Here is an 18,201-nt window from a genome sequence, read left to right as displayed (position 1 = left end):
TGAAATGCTACACTGTTTCTCATGCAGGACGCAAACGAAAGTTTGGGCTTTTGCCGTCGCGGATCTCGACGGTTGTCTATCCTTGTGTTGTCACTGGGTCCCCCTCAGTTTTCATGTAGAATTTGAGGACGTATTGTGGACAACGTAGTAAGGGCGCAGACCTGAGGTGAGGATGGCGACGGGAAACCTCGCAGGTTACCCTTCGGTAAGTACGAAAAGGTCGCTGGTAGTGTAGAAAGTGCGTAGCTGTTTGATCTGATGTCCTTTCAAGATAGGCGTTCCACGTGAAGTGGTAATTTACCCCGATGGATCTTTGGTCGATTCTCGATCGAGATATTTTCTCATCTATTGACATACCGGTAGTATTGTACTGAAATTTGAAGAAGAAATAATATTATTGTGTTTCCTGTCAAATCATGTGTTGTGATATCTAGATGCCTACAACACCTGCAAGGGCTGCCGCGGCTGTCAGGTAATAAATCAAGTGGATCAGTTGGTGATGAGACAATTTCAATTGCTCAGCATCACCATGATCTCAGTTGCTAACTTTGTTTTTCTGCCATCAAGTTCTTGATCTCGATTCCACCACCTTTCCGTCGTCGCATGTCCATGTTCTTGTACACACCTAGCATGTGCATGCTGTATGCATGCGCCATAATACAGGATATACGCATGTACGCATTTTTAGTATCTACATGCATGCATGCCGACAGGTCCTGCAGGCTGTACGTGCAGTGACCTTTTGATTTGGCGGCAACACTTCCCAATCACAATAACTTATGATCAAGAGAACATAGCCCCAAGGGTGTGTAACTGGCTGCACAACTTCTATACAATGCTGCGAGACTGTGACAGCAGAACTTCAAATCACGTGACATTGTTCAAAAGGTTACGCTGGCAAACAGTGTAAAGTGACCACAAGAGAGTTGAACCCAAAGCGTATTACCCTGTATCAAGAGTACACATCATGCATGGGGTGCAAATAATGTGTACGTGTTTGTCGCGCGATGTGAAGTTCTGCCGTCGCAGACCCCCTAGCTGGAGTTGCACACTCTTGGCGGTTATGTACTCTTGCTTCGAGGCATAATTCATCCATTGATCCAGAGGATGGAGTTAACGGAGTTCTTGAAGTTGATATGCCATGAATCAGCACACTACTGCTACACACGCTGACGTGTATTTATAATAAAGTTGTCCATGCCAGTAGCATAAATGAGCTATCAATACGGCTTTTGGATCTAAGCCAAAAAGAGGAAATCTTTGGTGGCAGTATTTCCAAAATTTACTGTCAAATCCCCTCAAGTTGCTCATTCAAGAGTGGGTGTGTTTGTGTGGTGTCTGTATGTCATTTGATTTGATTGTGTGCTATTACAGTAGTCGACGAGGAGGTGGTTCTGGTGGCAGAGGTCAAACAGTAGAAAAGCAAAAGGGCCTGAAGCTATTTAGCACGAAAGTGTGTGAGAAGGTCCGTCAGAAAGGCAAAACTACGTACAATGAGGTAGGTACCTCTGTGTGTGTGTGTGTGTGTGTGTGTGTGTGTCGAAGGCCATTTTGCACCTCAATAGGCTCGGCCTCGATGCCCGGGATCGACAGGTTTGCAGACATAGAGGTATGAAATGAGCTGATAATGGTAACCAGCTTGTCAGGTACGCCCGCCTTCCGGAGAATTTCCCACATGCACTTACGGGTGACGGAATCATAGGCCTTCCGTAGATCTTCTCCTTTACGGAGCGGAGTGTTGGGTACCACTAAAAAGCGAGCTTGCGGCGCTGTCCGCCTTCCATCTTCGCTGCATTTCCGCAATCTTAGCCCTCGGTAGAAGAGACACCTGGGACTTCCACATCAACAGGAAGACCATTCTGGAGGCCTGGAATCGTCGAGATCCAGTGGATATTACCACACGTGTTCTTCGCCGCCGTCTGGAGTGGCTAGGCCATCTAGCTAGGATGGACGGCGATAGAACTCCGCGCCAGCTCCTGTTTGGTGCGCTCCTTCCGCCGAGGCCGGCTTGCGGTCCTCGGAAACGGTGGCGAGACTCTGTCAGAGCTGACCTCTCCGCAGTGAACATCGACCACACGGAATGGTACGACCTCGCCCAGGAGCGTGGGAAATGGCGCAGTGCGTATTCCGCTCAACCAGTACCGCGATCGGCTCAGCGTGACACTTCTGTGCTCTGCGATGTCTGCCAGCGTACTTTCGCCCACCAGAAATACAAGAATCGCCACAAGTGCCTGGCCGAGAGGAGGAAGCCCATATCTGAGCAGTCCGGCAGCCGACTATGTAATGCGTGCGGGAGATGGTTCTTGAGTGCTGGCGGGCTAGCTTCGCATAAGTGTCTCTCCAACTCGGCTGCTGAAGTGGCGTCGGTCTCGGCTGTGGCATCGGCAGACTCGGTCCGGAAACAGCGGGTTGCCCTGCCCTGCTGCAGAGCGCATTGTCTCGGCTGTGGTCGCTGCTGCAAGTCATCCCGTGGTTTCGACCTGCATAGCTGTGCTAATTTCCTGTCCAGGAAGTAGAACGGCGTTTCTGGATCCAATGCTGAACTCAGTGCTGTCGACCCCTGCACAGGGGACACGTGACCATTTAATGACAGTGTTACCAAGGACCAAGGTGTGTGTATGGATCATGTGCAGTGGGTGCTCACTGGTATGATTGATTCGACCTACAAAGGTCTTTTAAGACATGATTCGCATGCCATGCCAGCGATCACCTTGGTGATTGCATCATGTCGCTTTATTTTAGCAGGAGTATTTACAGTGAACGGCGCCTGCAGAATTCCTGTGGGGTTGGTAGCACATTCCGTTGGCACGTGCCTGTGATGTTGGGAGCAAACTTTTGTCCCAATGTGGTCAAATTCCAACCGGCTAGTTCCCCAGATTTCAAGTTTGTAGTTTTTCGTCCTCATGTCTGTACCATAGAAACAGTAGCTTGTTTCTTTCAGGCTGCATAGCGCATACACACCATCACGGGAAAGTAGTTGCGTTTGCCTGCATACTGAGGGTGTCAAGTGATTTTCATCACTTGTCACTTATGTGTTTAAAGTAAACACATCTTACAAAGCTCTAAAGTCGCCGCTGCGACTTAGACTTCCAACGCTGAATGTGAATCAACCAGCGTTGCAGCGCTCCGTGCATGTATAGTGTCATTCATCTACTTTTGCTAATATTGCAATCCATCATTGCACGTCAGTTTTGAGTAAAGGACAAACTAGGAAATGTTTGGTAAAACGTCAGTCATGTTTTTCTCAACTTTTGAACCACTGGTAACGCCTTGTACCTACAGTGTACCGGCACCTGAAAAACTGGTCTGATCTGATATTTGTTGCCGTGGAATATTAAGTTCGGATTGGCCGAATAATTCACAGTCTTACGTGCTTATACTCTGGATGTTAACGTAAATATGAATTTTGGGCCTGAAAAGGGTAACACTCCGGAAAATATGGTGTACATTCATATGTTGTTTACCCGGGCGATCCAGGACTGGGCACTGCCCGTAAATTTGAAATGTCCGGAACTCTGAATTGCTTGTTGATGGGGAACCGCCAGATAATTATATGGCATAGGACGTCGCTAATTCCATGAACAGTGACGAAAGAGTGGTGATGTTTCTACTAAAACTCGGCCAAAGGGTGCCTGGTAGACCGAAGTGCCCGTAACGTCGGTGTGCGTATGGCTGAGGTGTGTTTGTATTGGACTGTTCTGACTTTCTGTGCTACGTTCCCATGTGTGCACCGGTGATCGGATTGGGTCAACAAAGGCGTATGAATTTTTTTTATTTATTCTAGTTAACTGAGTATTGAAACCGGCAATATTTTTACTGTGTGTGATTAAATTTTTCGTTTCCTGAACGTCTCCCCAATCACTGTTAGTGTAGAGAAAATAGTTTGCTTCCGGGGCTGTACAGAAGATTACAGACAATTCTGCATCATCAATTTCTTCATTGGTTTGAGGGAACGATGCAAACGGGAAAAGTCATCAAATTTTTTCTCTCCTTTTCTCTGTGCGCCTGTCTGATTTCTTTCTACTCTTGCTCCGTTCTTTTGTTTTCTGTCTGACAGGTGGCCGATGAGCTTGTCCAAGAAGTTCAGGAAGAGAGACAAGGACTGACTGGTGAACAGGTATGCGAGTGTGCCCTTGTCACGTTTACATTAATTTTGACATCTGAGTTTCAGTATTTGAATGGCTCTAGATCTGAACAAGAGTACATGTACATAACCCCCAAGAGTGTGCAACTCTCCGCTATCAGTGCTGTTTCGACAGAATTTCAAGTTGATGTAATTTTATGATGCAAGCGCATTCTACCCGTATTTAATATCAGGCGTATCCTGGACCTGTGGTGGACGACTCCCCATTTGATCGTGTACAAATCAGTGCAAAGAAACATGTGTGATGGGTTTGCGCCCAGTACAAACGTCGTAAATTACTCGTGCGAGGAGCATTGTGTCATAAAAATTACGTTAGCTTAATTCTTCTGGGGCAGCACTGTGTGAAGGAGTTGCACACCCTTGGGGGTTACATACTCTTGCTCTGAATGAAAGCTCTTCTTATTTATACATTTACGTAATCCAGTAGCGTGCTCCACTGTCCGAAGAGTGCTCAATACCCATATAGGGCAGAGCCTTCCACACAAAGAGGGAGATTTATACATTTTAATATAAAACAAACATTCACAGTGATAAGGATCAGTCCTGTACAGTTGGGCTCAATACATTCCGCTCCATGAAGAGCTAGCACGCTGCACCAGGGCACAGTCCAATGTCTGCAGGTCTGAGGCTGCACGGCACCTGGCACAGCATTGATTCACTTGATCGGATTTCATTCAGCAGCACTATACAACTCCTGCGTACTGGTCACCTGATGTTGGTGTACTGGTATGCTCCTAATTGTCTGTCTACGGTGGCATGGGCATTCATTGTTACAAGTACTTGTTTTATTGTTCATTCTGTCTGATCTGTGCCTTTCCAGCAGGGCTTTGACCAGAAGAACATTCGCCGGAGAGTGTACGATGCATTGAATGTGCTAATGGCTATTCACATTATTGCCAAAGAGAAGAAAGAGATCAGATGGATAGGCCTCCCGACGAATTCTGCTAGTGAATGTGCCAAGCTTGAGGTAGGTGGGTTGTATTTAGCTTTTCTTTTTGTGTATTTATCTACCATATTTTCCGAGTATTAGCCGCACTTTGAACACTCAAATTTCACCCGAAATAATGGGGATGCGGCTTATACTCCGATGATCTAATTAATTCTGTGGCAAGAAATTGGGGGGGGGGGGGCTTATTCACCGGAGAATACGATAATCCAGCGTTTGTATTTGCTTTGCTTTCGTATTTATTCATCAGTTTGGCTTGTAAGGAAGTTGGTTGCTCCCCACCAACTTCCTTGGAGAATTATCGCAGAGGTCGCTACCACTATTTTGTACAGTTTGACTTGTATTTTAAGCTTTTGGTTGGCATTGCCCTTTCTCCTTTGAAGTGGAGTTCCTATAAAATACTATTTGTCTCCCTCACAGCAGCTTGATTGCCTTCTCGCTTAGGCTGTCTGTGAGGCTGTACAAGTCTGCACCACACAGCCTGCTAAGAAATTCATGTACAATGCAGGTACAACTGCTTGTCCGATTTATCTTTACTTCAGAATGTGAATACTTTCATATTTGCTGCATTGCTTCACCCTGGTCTTTGTGACTCTGCTTTCTCCACTCAATGCTCCTTCTTTTCCAGGAAGAGAAGCGCAGAGCAGAAGAAAGGATTGCGAAGAAGAAGCGTGAACTACAAGATGTTTTACTGCAAGTATGTTCCTGGTGGATCGGCTGAAACATTGACAATGCTCCACTCTGTGTGTGTGGTGTGGGTGGGGGGGGGGGGGGGGGGGAGGCAGCACCGGCCCAACTGATTACCTGACAGTTGCATTGGACTGCCAGCAATTAGTTTGAAATCCCAAATAGCGCACCAAGACCCCCATACTCTACCTGTACAGTTGAACACCTCTTACATTGTTTGTTGGGGCTACTACCTGTACTGGTGCTGGGGCTGCTGCCTGTACTGGTGCCATAAGTGGGTGCTGGTAGCATAGCATCATCTCCGAATAAGGAAATTGTGTGCACACCATGGCAGGCGCTTACCAGCGGTTCCTTGTCGAATCAATAGTTTGCCTATGTCCGGCACTGAATTTCACTGAATTCTGTACATGGTTGGCTAGCAAAAATCCTGCTTGTGACCCTGCATGTGTGTGCATTATAATCGTAGTTTTCACTTGGGCGTATCCAACCGAATATCTCGCCATTCTGTTGCCGTTGTCGTCATCGTGTTTCTTGTTGATTTTCTGATTGTCCCCATTTTTTGAATTCTTTATATTCTTCCCTGTCTTGCAGCAAATTGCGTTTTCACGGCTCGTTGAGCGCAACAAATCGATGCCTCAGGAATCACCCCCTGCTCCAAACTCTTCTGTCCGATTACCCTTCCTGTTGCTGAAAACGAGTAAAAACACTGTCATTGAGTGCTCCATTTCCAATGACAGGTGAGAGAAAGGGAAAAGGGTGTGCCTGCGCTGCCTTTTGGAGCCGTCCAGAATTAATTATCGATCTTTAACCTTTTGAGCACGCGTGACGTTCTGACACGTCATGACCACTGCCACTGTGACACGCGTGACGTTCTAGAACGCCACGAGTCAGTACGGAACTACATCGATTCCGCACTTCTTCCGTGGCGTGGCGTCGAGCTGTACCACTGCACAGAGGACTCCTAGGATGTACGAGTACAGTAAAAAATGCGAGTCGCTCCGTAAGTTTGAACTGTAGTTACCGTATTTCCGCAAATAAAAGGCCGGGGCAGGGGGCGATGGAAAAAATAAAAGACCGTCTCTGATTAGAAGACCGGGCCTACTAAATGAGTCTTTGTTCTTGTGTTAAAAATAGAAGACCGTGCTCAAACTGTGGGAAAAAATAGAAGACCGTGCTCAAACTGTGTAGAAGAAAATGGAAGAACGGGGGGTAAAAACTGTGTGGCGAGAAATAGAAGACCGGGGTCAAACTGGGTTGAAAGAATAAAAGACCGTCCTCGAATACAAGACCGTCATCGATTATAAGGCCGGGTTAGGACGAGGTTGAAAAAATAGTAGACCGGCCTACTATTTGTGGAAATACGGTACATGCGCGTGAATACATTTCAAAATATAAATTCGCGTATAACTACCTTTCTGAAAACGGTCATAACTTTTGTAATCTTTGCTGTATTTCCAAAACAAAAACAGTTCTGTGCTCAGGATACATGAAAGAATCGTTTGAAATCAAATTTGCTCACATAGAGTGAATTAAAAAATTTACTGCGTAGCAGAGGTTTTCAATGAGCCCGGGCTCAAAAGGTTAACCCAAGACGAAAAATTGTTTGTTGTGGGTGGGTTTGGGAGAGTTTTGTACTTTTGTTTTGAAAGGTATTGATAACTGAAACATCAATCCACTCTAGCTGTCAAGTCAATACATTTTTCGTTCCGGGGGTGGGTGGGTGAGGGTCATAACTAAACTTTTTTTCGTTCCGTGAAATTATCGATAATGCCCCCTTACAGTGCATGACTGTTCAGTGGCTGTTAAAAATTCCATCAAGCAACTTCACAAGGCACTGCGGGAAGTTTTTCTGCTCTACGTCTACAGTAATATTAGAGAGAGAAAATCGATTCTGGAAAACAATACAGTCATCTACAGTTCGAACAAGTGTTTTGTTGCGTGGTGATGTCTGCGACTTTCATACTTTTTATAGCTTTATAAATATATGTACAGTGAAACCTGTCTAAGACGACCGCTCAAGGGATCTTCAAAATGAGGTCTCTGTCACCAGGTGGTCTCCTTATCCAGGGTCACTTGACTGGAAATAGCGTACCTTGGTCCTGGCTACGGTGGTCTTCTGGGACAGGTGGTCGCCCTATCCAAGTGGTCGCCTTGCAGGGGCGTCGCACACGGCACGGTCACTACGGTATTGACCGTACCACTTTTTGCCCCAGATACCCCGTGAATCAATAAAATGCACTGATCTGGGCTCTAAATTTCCAAATTTTTCGGCTCAACCACCCCTCCCCCACGAGTAAATTGTACTTCAGGTGGCTGACCGTACCACTAAACTAAAATACCTTCCGACGGCCCTGCCTTGATAGGTTTTACTGTATCGGAGAGGTTCTGCTCTACGTGAAATGTAGAGAAGTTACGTAGAGAAGATGTGTCTGGGTTACAGAGTCTACCGCTTCGCATGTTTTGGGTCCAGATTTCTACGCAGAAATGAAGTTCTCTACGTTGCAGCACACGCAAAGAAATGCGGGGTGGTCTGAATTCCGTCACCGACTGTCAATCGCATCCACGATCTCGTAGTTTTCTGTTTTGCTTGGTCCGAGTGGTCAGAACGCCCCACAGGATGATTTCCTAGCACTAACCAAAAGTTCTAAGAGAAATTGTCATGGAAAGCCGACTCCCAGATGGTTTTCTTGTGATCTGTCAAATCGTGAATTCTGATGCCCTGATAAGTACTCAGCGGGGGAAAATTCATGGATGTGGGCTTGAGCAAGAGGCGAGGCACGGCGTGTCCACAGAAATCTGTGTCGTGTCTTCTCCCAGATCTTTACAATTCCCTGGTTGAACCCAAAGCAGGGTTGCGTACGACCCTGTTTCTATCATGCACAGGATGCAAAAAAAGATGTACGGTTTGTCACATGACATGATCTCCTGTTGGTGCAGACCCCTGGCTGGAGTTACACACTCTTGGGGGTTGTGCATTCTTACAAGTGCAGTATTGTGCGGAGTCCTCAGAAATAGTACTTTTTATCTCATAGCATGTTGTATCAAGAAACTAGATGTGCGCTGTTGTTTTCTAACAGATTGCTTGTTGCCCTGTCTGACTTTGTGTGCAGAACGGAATACTCGTTTGACTTTGACCAGCCATACGAAATTCTCTCGGATGCTGATGTTATGAACATGATGCGCATGAGCTTGGGATTGGCGGATGGCACGTGTACGGAAGAAGAACTGGCGAAAGCTAGGCAGCTTGTGCCCAAGAGATTTGTCCAGTATATTGATGGTAAGTGTTTGTCTGTAGTGGTCCATTGTTTTAGTTTCAATCAATGTTCTCTGCTTGAGGAAGTGCATGCTTTTCAGGTCGGCGCTTGGTCTTCATATGTCCGAGCGTGTGCTGTACTAACACGGCATCTCATTGACCTGGTTGACAATGTGTGTGTTTGATTACATATTCTGGGCCCATACTTAGAAGTTCATGCCACTCTCCTGACTTGTGCCTTATTCTCACACTGCTCTATTGATGCTGTAGAGCTGTACATGAACAAAGGACGCCAGCCTATTGCTATTGGCTCAGAAATGGAAGCTGCTGCCTCTCTGGCATCAGCCGACCCGGCAACGGCTGCAATGGCCATGGCAGCGTCAGTTGATGCAGCTGCGCCTGTTCTGGGCATGCCCATGGAAGCTATGGCGTCTGCGGTGTCAGCCTCTGGGATTACACCTGTATCGATGGCACCCTCCTTTCTTCACACGCTTTCTATGGATAATGGTTTGGATCGCAGTGAAGAATCGTCTGAGGAGAGCCTCAGTGTTGATTGAGCATGCTCGACTTACTAGTAAATGTCCCCTATTGTTCCTTTCGAGTACATAACCATACGTGAGTTGTATTCCTTTGTCTTGTCATTGTCCTGTGGAGATCTTGTGCAACTTTGATGGAACTCAACCATGTACATACTGCTATCCGTACAGCTTACTTGTTAATGAGTTTTACCTTCCTCTCTGTTTCTTCCATTGAATCCATGTGTTTCTGTATCTGCACTAACTGTGACTAGTTAAGTAGCTTCTTTCCCGTTTGGCTGTCCTTCTGTTTCACTGCCACTATGGAGCTCTCTAGCTTCTTGTATTGATCGGGTCACAGGCGAGAGCTGCTTGGACCCCATCCTAGTCTTCTTTCTTCTCCTTCTGCTTCTGGGTATTTCTCTAGTTTCCATTCATTATCAAAATCATTCATAGGCATGTGAGATAGGTGATAAACAGTTTTTCACGTGTCCTTTTTTTCAGTAGTATTGTGAGTAATTTGTTTTGTTCAATATAGTGAAATGCTGCCTTGAGATCAGTGACATTTTTTAGCTACAAGTATGGCCAGCCCCATGCCACTTTTTTAAGCTTGTTCCTCATACATTAAACTGTGTGTTTCATATTCTGCTGTTGCTGGCGTCCTAACACAATATTGGAGACATCATGTCATGGTTGCAGGTCAACACTCTCCTCCTCTAATATTCTGTCCTCTGATGGTGCTATGCTATTGTCTGTGGTGTGTGCGTGCGTTCATGGATGCAGTCCACATGCAGATAGTTTGGGATGGCATTTGCTGTGGGGCAGTTCAGTATTCTACGTACGTCCAGATTATTCGCAAGAAACTGTGTATTGAGATACAAGATATTGTTCTTGAGCATCAATATTCAAATCCAAAAAAGGTAGTACTGTATGTGAAAAATGTCTAGAAAATATTCAAAAATCACTCAAAAGTCAAAACCCGAAAAATTATATGACCGTTGCCATGGCAACGGTGATGTAACACAATGACAGCAAGAGTTCACAACTCAGTCTCAGGTGTTAGGAGGTGATTGACTAGTGCACTGAGGGTTGACCATGGTGTTACGCAACAGCAAAGGAAAGGATGTGCTGGAGCAAGCATCATTACAAAGACTAGATGGTAAAAGAATGAAGTCATGAAACTAAAAATTCTATAGAAAAGGGGTTAAAAAGCGAGCATAAATCAACAGACAGAATGGGAATGACCAACGCAATACACCCAAGGATTGCGTGAAAATAAGTGACCCTGAACAGACGGTTCATCATTCAAAGAACACGCTGATAGTGTTACGCAGAGGTTTTCTGAATCAAGTCCTTCCGAAGGACAGCCACGAATACATGAAGCTCGTTCATGAACTTCGTTTCCGTCGGTTGGAACACTATGGAATACATGCAAGATCCAGCAGAGCGCGCCTTCAAGACGTGCAACTGGAACGCCAGAACAAGCGGTGTGGACACTGACGTCAGCTGATCAGTGATCTCTGCAGTATTTCCACGGTCAGCAGCTGCACGACGTCGCTGCATTTCCCGTCGCCATCGCCGTCGATGAAGCCATGTGTTCTCTCTGGCTTCGCAATAAGCCTGAACACAGTTCTTTGCCTGTCCCAGGCCGTCAGAAGTTGCTTGCTCAGATGCGTGGCGAGTGCGCTTAGCTGCAGCACCGCCACCAAGAGACTTCTTGACTTTCCCAGGAAGGCTGCGAAAGTCACCGGCAGCATTGTCGTCTTCATCCGAAGACTGTTCGGTTTTCTCATTCTCTTCTGAATCACTCGTATCATCAACATCATTGCAACCGTCCAGTTCCACCTGCTGCAGCGTGGTCTTAAATCCAAAATCTACTACCATCAGATCACAGATAGAGTTGAGGACACGCTTTTTGCTGTGCGCGGGAGGTGCAGATGTGGTGGAGCTAGTGGAGCTTTGGGTTTTAGAAAGATGGGCAGATATCTGGTCAGCAGTGAGGGAAATCGACAGAAATCTGACTCCAGGGCCAGCAGGCGGTGCAATGATCTGAGATAATCCCCAATTGCTAGCAGGTTGTTCTGAGCTGCTGCCGTCACTGCTGGTACCATCGGCGGTACTGCTATGTGGCTGCTTGAGCCAGTCAGTTTGGCACAGCAGCGCAGTGGAACGACACTGGTCAACAAAGTGCCGTAGCAATGGTGGACCAGCACCGGCATTGACATTGTGCGTAACTTCAAACGGATCTTGGATACACATGGAGCTCTGGCGGAATACAGACAGCCTAGCCAGGTGATTGTTGCCAGCAACTCCATTGCAGGATGAATAGTCATCAACACGCTGCGCCGACACCAGGAGTACATCGCTGATGCTCACGGTGGATGGTACATGAATGGCCACCGCATTCGTCTCAAAGTCAAACGAGCCGTAGTACACGAAGAAGTCATGGAGAAGCTGGTCTGTAAACACAGCAGTAAATGTAAACAAGAAGCGAAGAAACGGGGTGTGTGAGAAACCTACCGCCACAAAAGTAGCCATCACTGGCACAACTGCTAGACTTTCGCTTGATTTAAAATACAGTTGAACAGCAACTATATCCACCATTCGGGACCACACGTGAATTTAATTCAGTCAGATGTATTACTACAAGTATGGCGTACTACATCCACACAGGCACTATCTCCTACCGTACATGTACAAGATTGTAGTTCATGCACTGCATACTGCATGGGGTTGAAGATCTGTAGCGCAATGATCTGAGGTACTAGTACTGGTCTACTATCTTGCCCACACTGCTGGAAAGGGCTCAATTCACAGGACATAAGACCACTCGGCACTTGCAAAAGGTCAAATTCTTGCACTACTATTATTCACACAAGGGCAGCCTACATGCGGCAAATCTCACTTACCCACAGAACTGAAATTGACCCCAGGCTGATGGCCGTCAAATACCGAGCAGTGCCAACCATCAATTACGGACGGTGATAATGTGTGTCTGCTAGTTGCAGGCTGGCCTGCAGTAGAGGGTGCTTGCTGCAAACATGGTAGAACGGGTGGCTGGGTTCGTTGCAGAAAGGCAATGACCAGCAGTGCCAGGCTATAGCCGGATAGCAGCGAGGATGAAGTCCCACTCAGGCTATGGCTGCAAGCCCAGACTCGTACAGCGTGTGCAAGTGGCAGAACACGGTGGTCAGACTTTGCGTATTGCTGGAGGAGACGGGAGTTTTCTATTGCCAGTCTAATAAAGAGAAATAATAAATGGGCAGACAAACAAACAAACAGCAGTCATGATACATGTACATACTGGACTAGCTAGCACACGTGAAAAGCCAAAGCATTGTGAACAACCACACAAGGAAACACAAACACATAGACAAGTGGCACAGAGACAAGTGACACACACGTGAGTATATCTGCTCCATGGCAGAAGCTCACCACTTACTTATTATTTAAAGTCAGGTCGCACTGGAGCTTCAGGTCGGAATTGTAAAAGCGGACGACAGGTCGACGCGCTTTGGGAATGGTGAAGACTCGACCACACCCGGCGACATGATGGCGTATAACAGAAGCGATGGCTTCAAGTTGCTCCTTCACCTTGTCAGCCGCAGCCACCTCATCAGCAGAGCTCTGCCCCAGTGTTTGCAGGCTTGCGTGACTAACAGCTGAAGAGTCTGCCAAAGATGAGAAACTGGAGTCCGTGGAAGATAGCTGAACAAGGTACAGAAAACGCAAAATGAATTCAACACTCACTGTTGAATAACAACCATATCCAATCATAACAACTGCATGCATACTAACTTACTTTCCAAGGAAGTAGTCCTGCACAGTACCCAATATTAACGATGTGTAGTGAAATGATCGTGCTGAACTGCAATATCCTATACATGTACTTCAAGTACTGAGTAGAACATATGCATAGTGATACTACTGCTATTGACTAGGATGCATGTTGCAAAAAAAGCCACTACAGATCCTCGCGAGTCATTAGAATAGATAAAAGAATGCAATGAAGCTGGCTGTTAGGCTCAAGCAAGCTACAAAGGAGCCACTCAGCCAAAGATACACATACTCGTATAGCCTTGGAAAAAGTTACATCTAAAGTACACTACACAATGAACAGCACACATATCCACACATGCACTTGTGCACATTGTATTGTAAGGGGATGGATTCCTAACGTACAGCGCACTGTACCTTTGCCTTGTCCAGCTCATCCAGCATGGTCACCTCCGCGACCTTCTCTTGTTCCGGCGCTGAGCCAGCTGTGACGAGTGTCATGTCTACATCACTGCTTCTCAGGCCAAACCCCGAGGTTGCTGAGCCATACAGCTGCACGGCGACATCGCTATTCGACGCATACGCATGCGTCTGCAAGGCATCTCTGACTTTCCCAGCCAACTCTTGCCGTTTCCGCATGTCATCATCGTTGGGTGATTGCAAGTTCACAAGACACCGGAACTGCTCCTCCATCTGATAAATAGAGAGTACAATGTACACCACAGAATCGTGATGATGTGCACGTGTAACTTAAGCACCAAAGGTAGAATTGTGCATGGTGCATTGTGCATGGTGCATTGTGCATGGTGCATTGTGCATGGTGCATTGTGCATGGTGCATGGTGCATGGTGCATTGTGCATGGTGCATTGTGCATGGTGCATTGTGCATGGTGCATTGTGCATGGTGCATTGTGCATTGTGCATGGTGCATTGTGCATGGTGCATTGTGCATGGTGCATTGTGCATGGTGCATTGTGCATGGTGCATTGTGCATGGTGCATTGTGCATGGTGCATTGTGCATGGTGCATTGTGCATGGTGCATTGTGCATGGTGCATTGTGCATGGTGCATTGTGCATGGTGCATTGTGCATGGTGCATTGTGCATGGTGCATTGTGCATGGTGCATTGTGCATGGTGCATTGTGCATGGTGCATTGTGCATGGTGCATGGTGCATGGTGCATTGTGCATGGTGCATTGTGCATTGTGCATGGTGCATGGTGCATTGTGCATGGTGCATTGTGCATGGTGCATTGTGCATGGTGCATGGTGCATTGTGCATGGTGCATTGTGCATGGTGCATGGTGCATTGTGCATGGTGCATTGTGCATGGTGCATTGTGCATGGTGCATTGTGCATGGTGCATTGTGCATGGTGCATTGTGCATGGTGCATTGTGCATGGTGCATTGTGCATGGTGCATTGTGCATGGTGCATTGTGCATGGTGCATTGTGCATGGTGCATTGTGCATGGTGCATTGTGCATGGTGCATTGTGCATGGTGCATTGTGCATGGTGCATTGTGCATGGTGCATTGTGCATGGTGCATTGTGCATGGTGCATTGTGCATGGTGCATTGTGCATGGTGCATGGTGCATTGTGCATTGTGCATGGTGCATTGTGCATGGTGCATTGTGCATTGTGCATGGTGCATGGTGCATTGTGCATGGTGCATTGTGCATGGTGCATGGTGCATGGTGCATTGTGCATGGTGCATTGTGCATGGTGCATGGTGCATTGTGCATGGTGCATTGTGCATGGTGCATTGTGCATGGTGCATTGTGCATGGTGCATTGTGCATGGTGCATTGTGCATGGTGCATTGTGCATGGTGCATTGTGCATGGTGCATTGTGCATGGTGCATTGTGCATGGTGCATTGTGCATGGTGCATCAAACAAACTAACATCCCAACCATCTCCATCAAGAAGCGAAAGCATTCTGATTTAATTGAAATGGTAACCCCCATTGAGACACGGACTCAGCGACAAAAGGTTAAGCCACAGGGGCGTACATAGGGCGGTTCCCGGGATGCCCGGGAACCAGTAAAACATTAATTTATTTCGATGTAGGTAGATCTACGGAGAATGTGTTGATCCTGGCCAGCGTGCATGCAGTGCATGTATGCCTAGGCGCCTGCAGTCCGCCTGACGGTCAGAGGACGGTGAAATGTAGGCCAGATGTAAAAGTGCTGCTGGGGCATTTTCGTGACACAGCGTAGATCTACTGAACTAAGTTAGTTACTTACTGGGTGCAAAAAAGTCTCTACATGGACCATATAGACCTACGAGTTACATCGATTCCTCGATCTCAGAGTCATTTCCTTTGCAGTTTGTTTTGACAAAGTAACGTTAGTTGGTTACGTTTTTGACGATGCTTTCGCTTTGTGGAAAAGAAAAATGAAGCGCCGGCATCCAGAGGGCCAGCGCTCTATTCAGAGCTTTTTTGAGCAGGAGGCAAAGCGTGTAGCCAGTGACGAAGGTCAAGCGATAGATGAGGTTGCGGACGCACCTGACTTGCAAGTGGAGTCTGCAACGAGCAGCACAGAGGACGGAATCGTCGGCGAAGCTGTAGAGCGACCATTGTTGGAAGCTGCTGGATCATCCAAGACTCACTTTAGTGACATTGGAGTGTGTTGGAAAGGATATTCTGAAAGTGTACTTCCACAGTGGAATCCCTGATTCCCCCGAAATCCCTGATTCCCCCGAAATTTGCCGGACATGGAAAAGATTTCCGTCATCGACAATCATTGTGTGCCACTGAAGGCGAAGGATTTCGTTTCCTGTGCGTGTCCAGACGGATGGCAAACAGCGCCGCTTTCAACTATCCTGCCGGGTTGGAGGAGTTTCCCTGGGTAGTCTTTTGACCGGCGTGCCATGGTGGCTTCTGCTTGCCCTGTGTGATGTTTACTCCAGATGATTCGAAGCTTGGGCAGCTTTACCGCAGTCCTCTCGAGAATATAACCCGACTCAAGACTGCATGAAATCGTCCCACTGAACAAAACATCCATAAAAATGCCTTGGCAAAGTTCAGTCTTTTAAATCAAAAATGAGTAGCAGTGACATTATCCAGCAGTTTATGCAGAAACTCTGTCGGATGCGTATACGAGCACTAGCAATTGTGTGGAATGTTGGTTGATCAGTTGTCATGGGAACCACTCCTGGAGGCGAGCGGTGTACGCCCCTGAGCCAACACAGACATTACCAACACAACCTGCCAGTGGGTCGGCACAGGGAACTTGCCCAGACAGAGATGAACAACTAATTACTATATACATGTAGAAGTAAACTTGATTCTTTGTTCCAATAAGATTCCCCATTACTTTGCTGACACTGCTGACACAACCTCTTTAAACTTACAGATGGTGCTGCATTTAACTGCTGTATGGCAGGATCCAGTGACTCTTCAGTGGCACTAGATGATGGCCCACCATCATCCATCTTCTCAGCCTTTGTCTTTGAAGCATCTGCCTTTGCCCTGCTGGGTGCTGTGTCAGGCGCTTTCTTGGGGGTTGACTTTTCTGCCGTCTTTGAATTACGCGCTTTGACAACAAGCCGACGCTCCTTCAGCAGGAACGGCTCTGGATGACCAAGGACCTTCTCAACAGCTTGCTCACTTGAAAACTCGACAATCGCAAACTTGGGAGCATCCTTTGTTATCAAGAACACACACACACACAGAAGAAAGAAGACTCCAGTAAAGAGCGTGAAGTATTATTCTGGATTACTGAATATGAGAAGATGTTCTTTCATGCCTTCGTTTTCTGTAGAACCGATTTTCAGCAGCATTGGACAATAACTACTAGATGCAAATGTTTCACTTTCTGAGGCTTTTGACTTACGGAGTTTTTGTCGAATATGATCTTCTCAACGTGTCCCATTGCCGCGAAGACTGCCCCAAGCTGCTTCTCATCAGTGCCGGCTGGGAAGTTGCGAACAAACACACTCTGTTTCTCATGCCTCAGTCTAGCCTCACTGGAAGCCATCATGCGTACGTGCTTCTTCCCCTCCACATGCTTGGACATTTCATGTGCTAGAAGTCCGACAGAAATAACAAACGAGTTGACATGATCAGCATCGTATGACGTCCGCTGGATATCTCACTGTTTTTTCTCAACTACAGTGCTGCTCAATGAAGTCCAGTCGCGTCACTCAAGTACGCGCCGGGCCGCTGATTGCGCAGTCCTAGACCTGCGAACACTGGGCTGTGAAATGGTACAAGGCGCAAACTTGAGTGACGCGACTGGATTTCATTGAGCAGGACTGTACTTGTGAAATTGTGCACGCAACATTAATACCAGTTTAATCATACATGAAAGCACTGATACCTTGAAGTCACAATTATCTTGCAAATTGCAAATCAGTGGGAAACGATGTTATCAATATCATTTTAAACGTTCCGATCGTCCGAATTCTACACGCATCCTAACAGGACCGGTCCCATGCTGTCTGCATAACCAATTTGTAAACCTATTTATCAATAATATGTTCTTGATCTACTAGTATTCACACCAGAAAGTGATGCCTAACGTTTTGTAAATTTTTACCTCCAGGAACACGAATTGAACACAAGGAGCACCAACACGGATCTCCTTCATTGCTCGCCATGTTGTGTTCTCTGGTTCTGGTTCAAAAGAAGTAGAAACTGGGTCCGCAGTGTTGCCGAAAACACCACATAAGCGTTTAGTTCATGGGACGTAAGGACTGATTATGACTATGAGGGCTGAAGACTGAAGTCAAAAGTGGAAATCGATTGAACTGGACAAAAAAACATCTTCACTTTTTTGAAACACAAAACGTGTGTAGAACGTGCACGGGACGACACGTGCACAACGGACCGACCCGATATACTTGGTTTCCTTGACACCAACTGCGCCATCATTG

The 18,201-nt window shown here is 46.7% G+C and overlaps 2 protein-coding genes across 4 annotated transcripts; one reads left to right on the top strand and one right to left on the bottom strand.

Annotated features, from left to right (window-relative positions):
- Positions 1-10,265, top strand: LOC135805779 (transcription factor Dp-1-like). Of its 3 annotated transcripts, none has more exons than XM_065319874.1 (9): positions 1-205; positions 435-472; positions 1,375-1,498; positions 4,058-4,117; positions 4,968-5,111; positions 5,719-5,787; positions 6,369-6,514; positions 8,888-9,054; positions 9,301-10,265. In XM_065319874.1, exons 1-9 carry the CDS (start codon positions 173-175, stop codon positions 9,585-9,587), a joined length of 1,068 nt encoding a protein of 355 aa, XP_065175946.1. In that variant the 5' UTR covers positions 1-172; the 3' UTR covers positions 9,588-10,265. The 3 variants fall into 3 exon arrangements, with proteins under 3 accessions (XP_065175946.1, XP_065175945.1, XP_065175944.1); XM_065319873.1 differs by having other exon boundaries at positions 2-205; positions 1,378-1,498; positions 4,965-5,111; XM_065319872.1 differs by having other exon boundaries at positions 3-205; positions 4,965-5,111.
- Positions 10,266-10,367: 102 nt separating this feature from the next.
- On the bottom strand, positions 10,368-18,083 carry LOC135805778 (speckle targeted PIP5K1A-regulated poly(A) polymerase-like). Its single transcript, XM_065319871.1, has 7 exons — positions 17,865-18,083; positions 17,160-17,350; positions 16,678-16,968; positions 13,740-14,015; positions 12,988-13,253; positions 12,455-12,783; positions 10,368-12,004 (listed from the first exon to the last, which is right to left on the bottom strand). The coding sequence occupies exons 1-7, from the start codon at positions 17,923-17,925 to the stop codon at positions 10,872-10,874; spliced, it is 2,547 nt and encodes an 848-aa protein (XP_065175943.1). The 5' UTR covers positions 17,926-18,083; the 3' UTR covers positions 10,368-10,871.
- Between the last annotated feature and the right edge of the window lie 118 nt (positions 18,084-18,201).

The sequence above is a fragment of the Sycon ciliatum genome, chromosome 1, assembly GCF_964019385.1.
Source record: "Sycon ciliatum chromosome 1, ocSycCili1.1, whole genome shotgun sequence".
Taxonomy (NCBI): domain Eukaryota; kingdom Metazoa; phylum Porifera; class Calcarea; order Leucosolenida; family Sycettidae; genus Sycon; species Sycon ciliatum.
Note: the sequence above shows the minus strand (reverse complement) of the source record. Positions and strands in the feature narration are given on the sequence as shown.

Coding starts and splice junctions, on each gene's coding strand:
- LOC135805779 (XM_065319872.1), top strand. CDS start 173: ATGGCGACGGGAAACCTCGCAGGTTACCCTTCG. Junction 206..434: donor ACCTCGCAGGTTACCCTTCG/GTAAGTACGAAA, acceptor TGTGATATCTAG/ATGCCTACAACACCTGCAAG. Junction 4,118..4,964: donor AAGGACTGACTGGTGAACAG/GTATGCGAGTGT, acceptor GTGCCTTTCCAG/CAGGGCTTTGACCAGAAGAA.
- LOC135805778 (XM_065319871.1), bottom strand. CDS start 17,925: ATGGCGAGCAATGAAGGAGATCCGTGTTGGTGCTCCTTGTGTTCAATT. Junction 13,254..13,739: donor ATGAGCTGGACAAGGCAAAG/GTACAGTGCGCT, acceptor TACCTTGTTCAG/CTATCTTCCACGGACTCCAG. Junction 12,005..12,454: donor GGTCAATTTCAGTTCTGTGG/GTAAGTGAGATT, acceptor CTGTGTTTACAG/ACCAGCTTCTCCATGACTTC.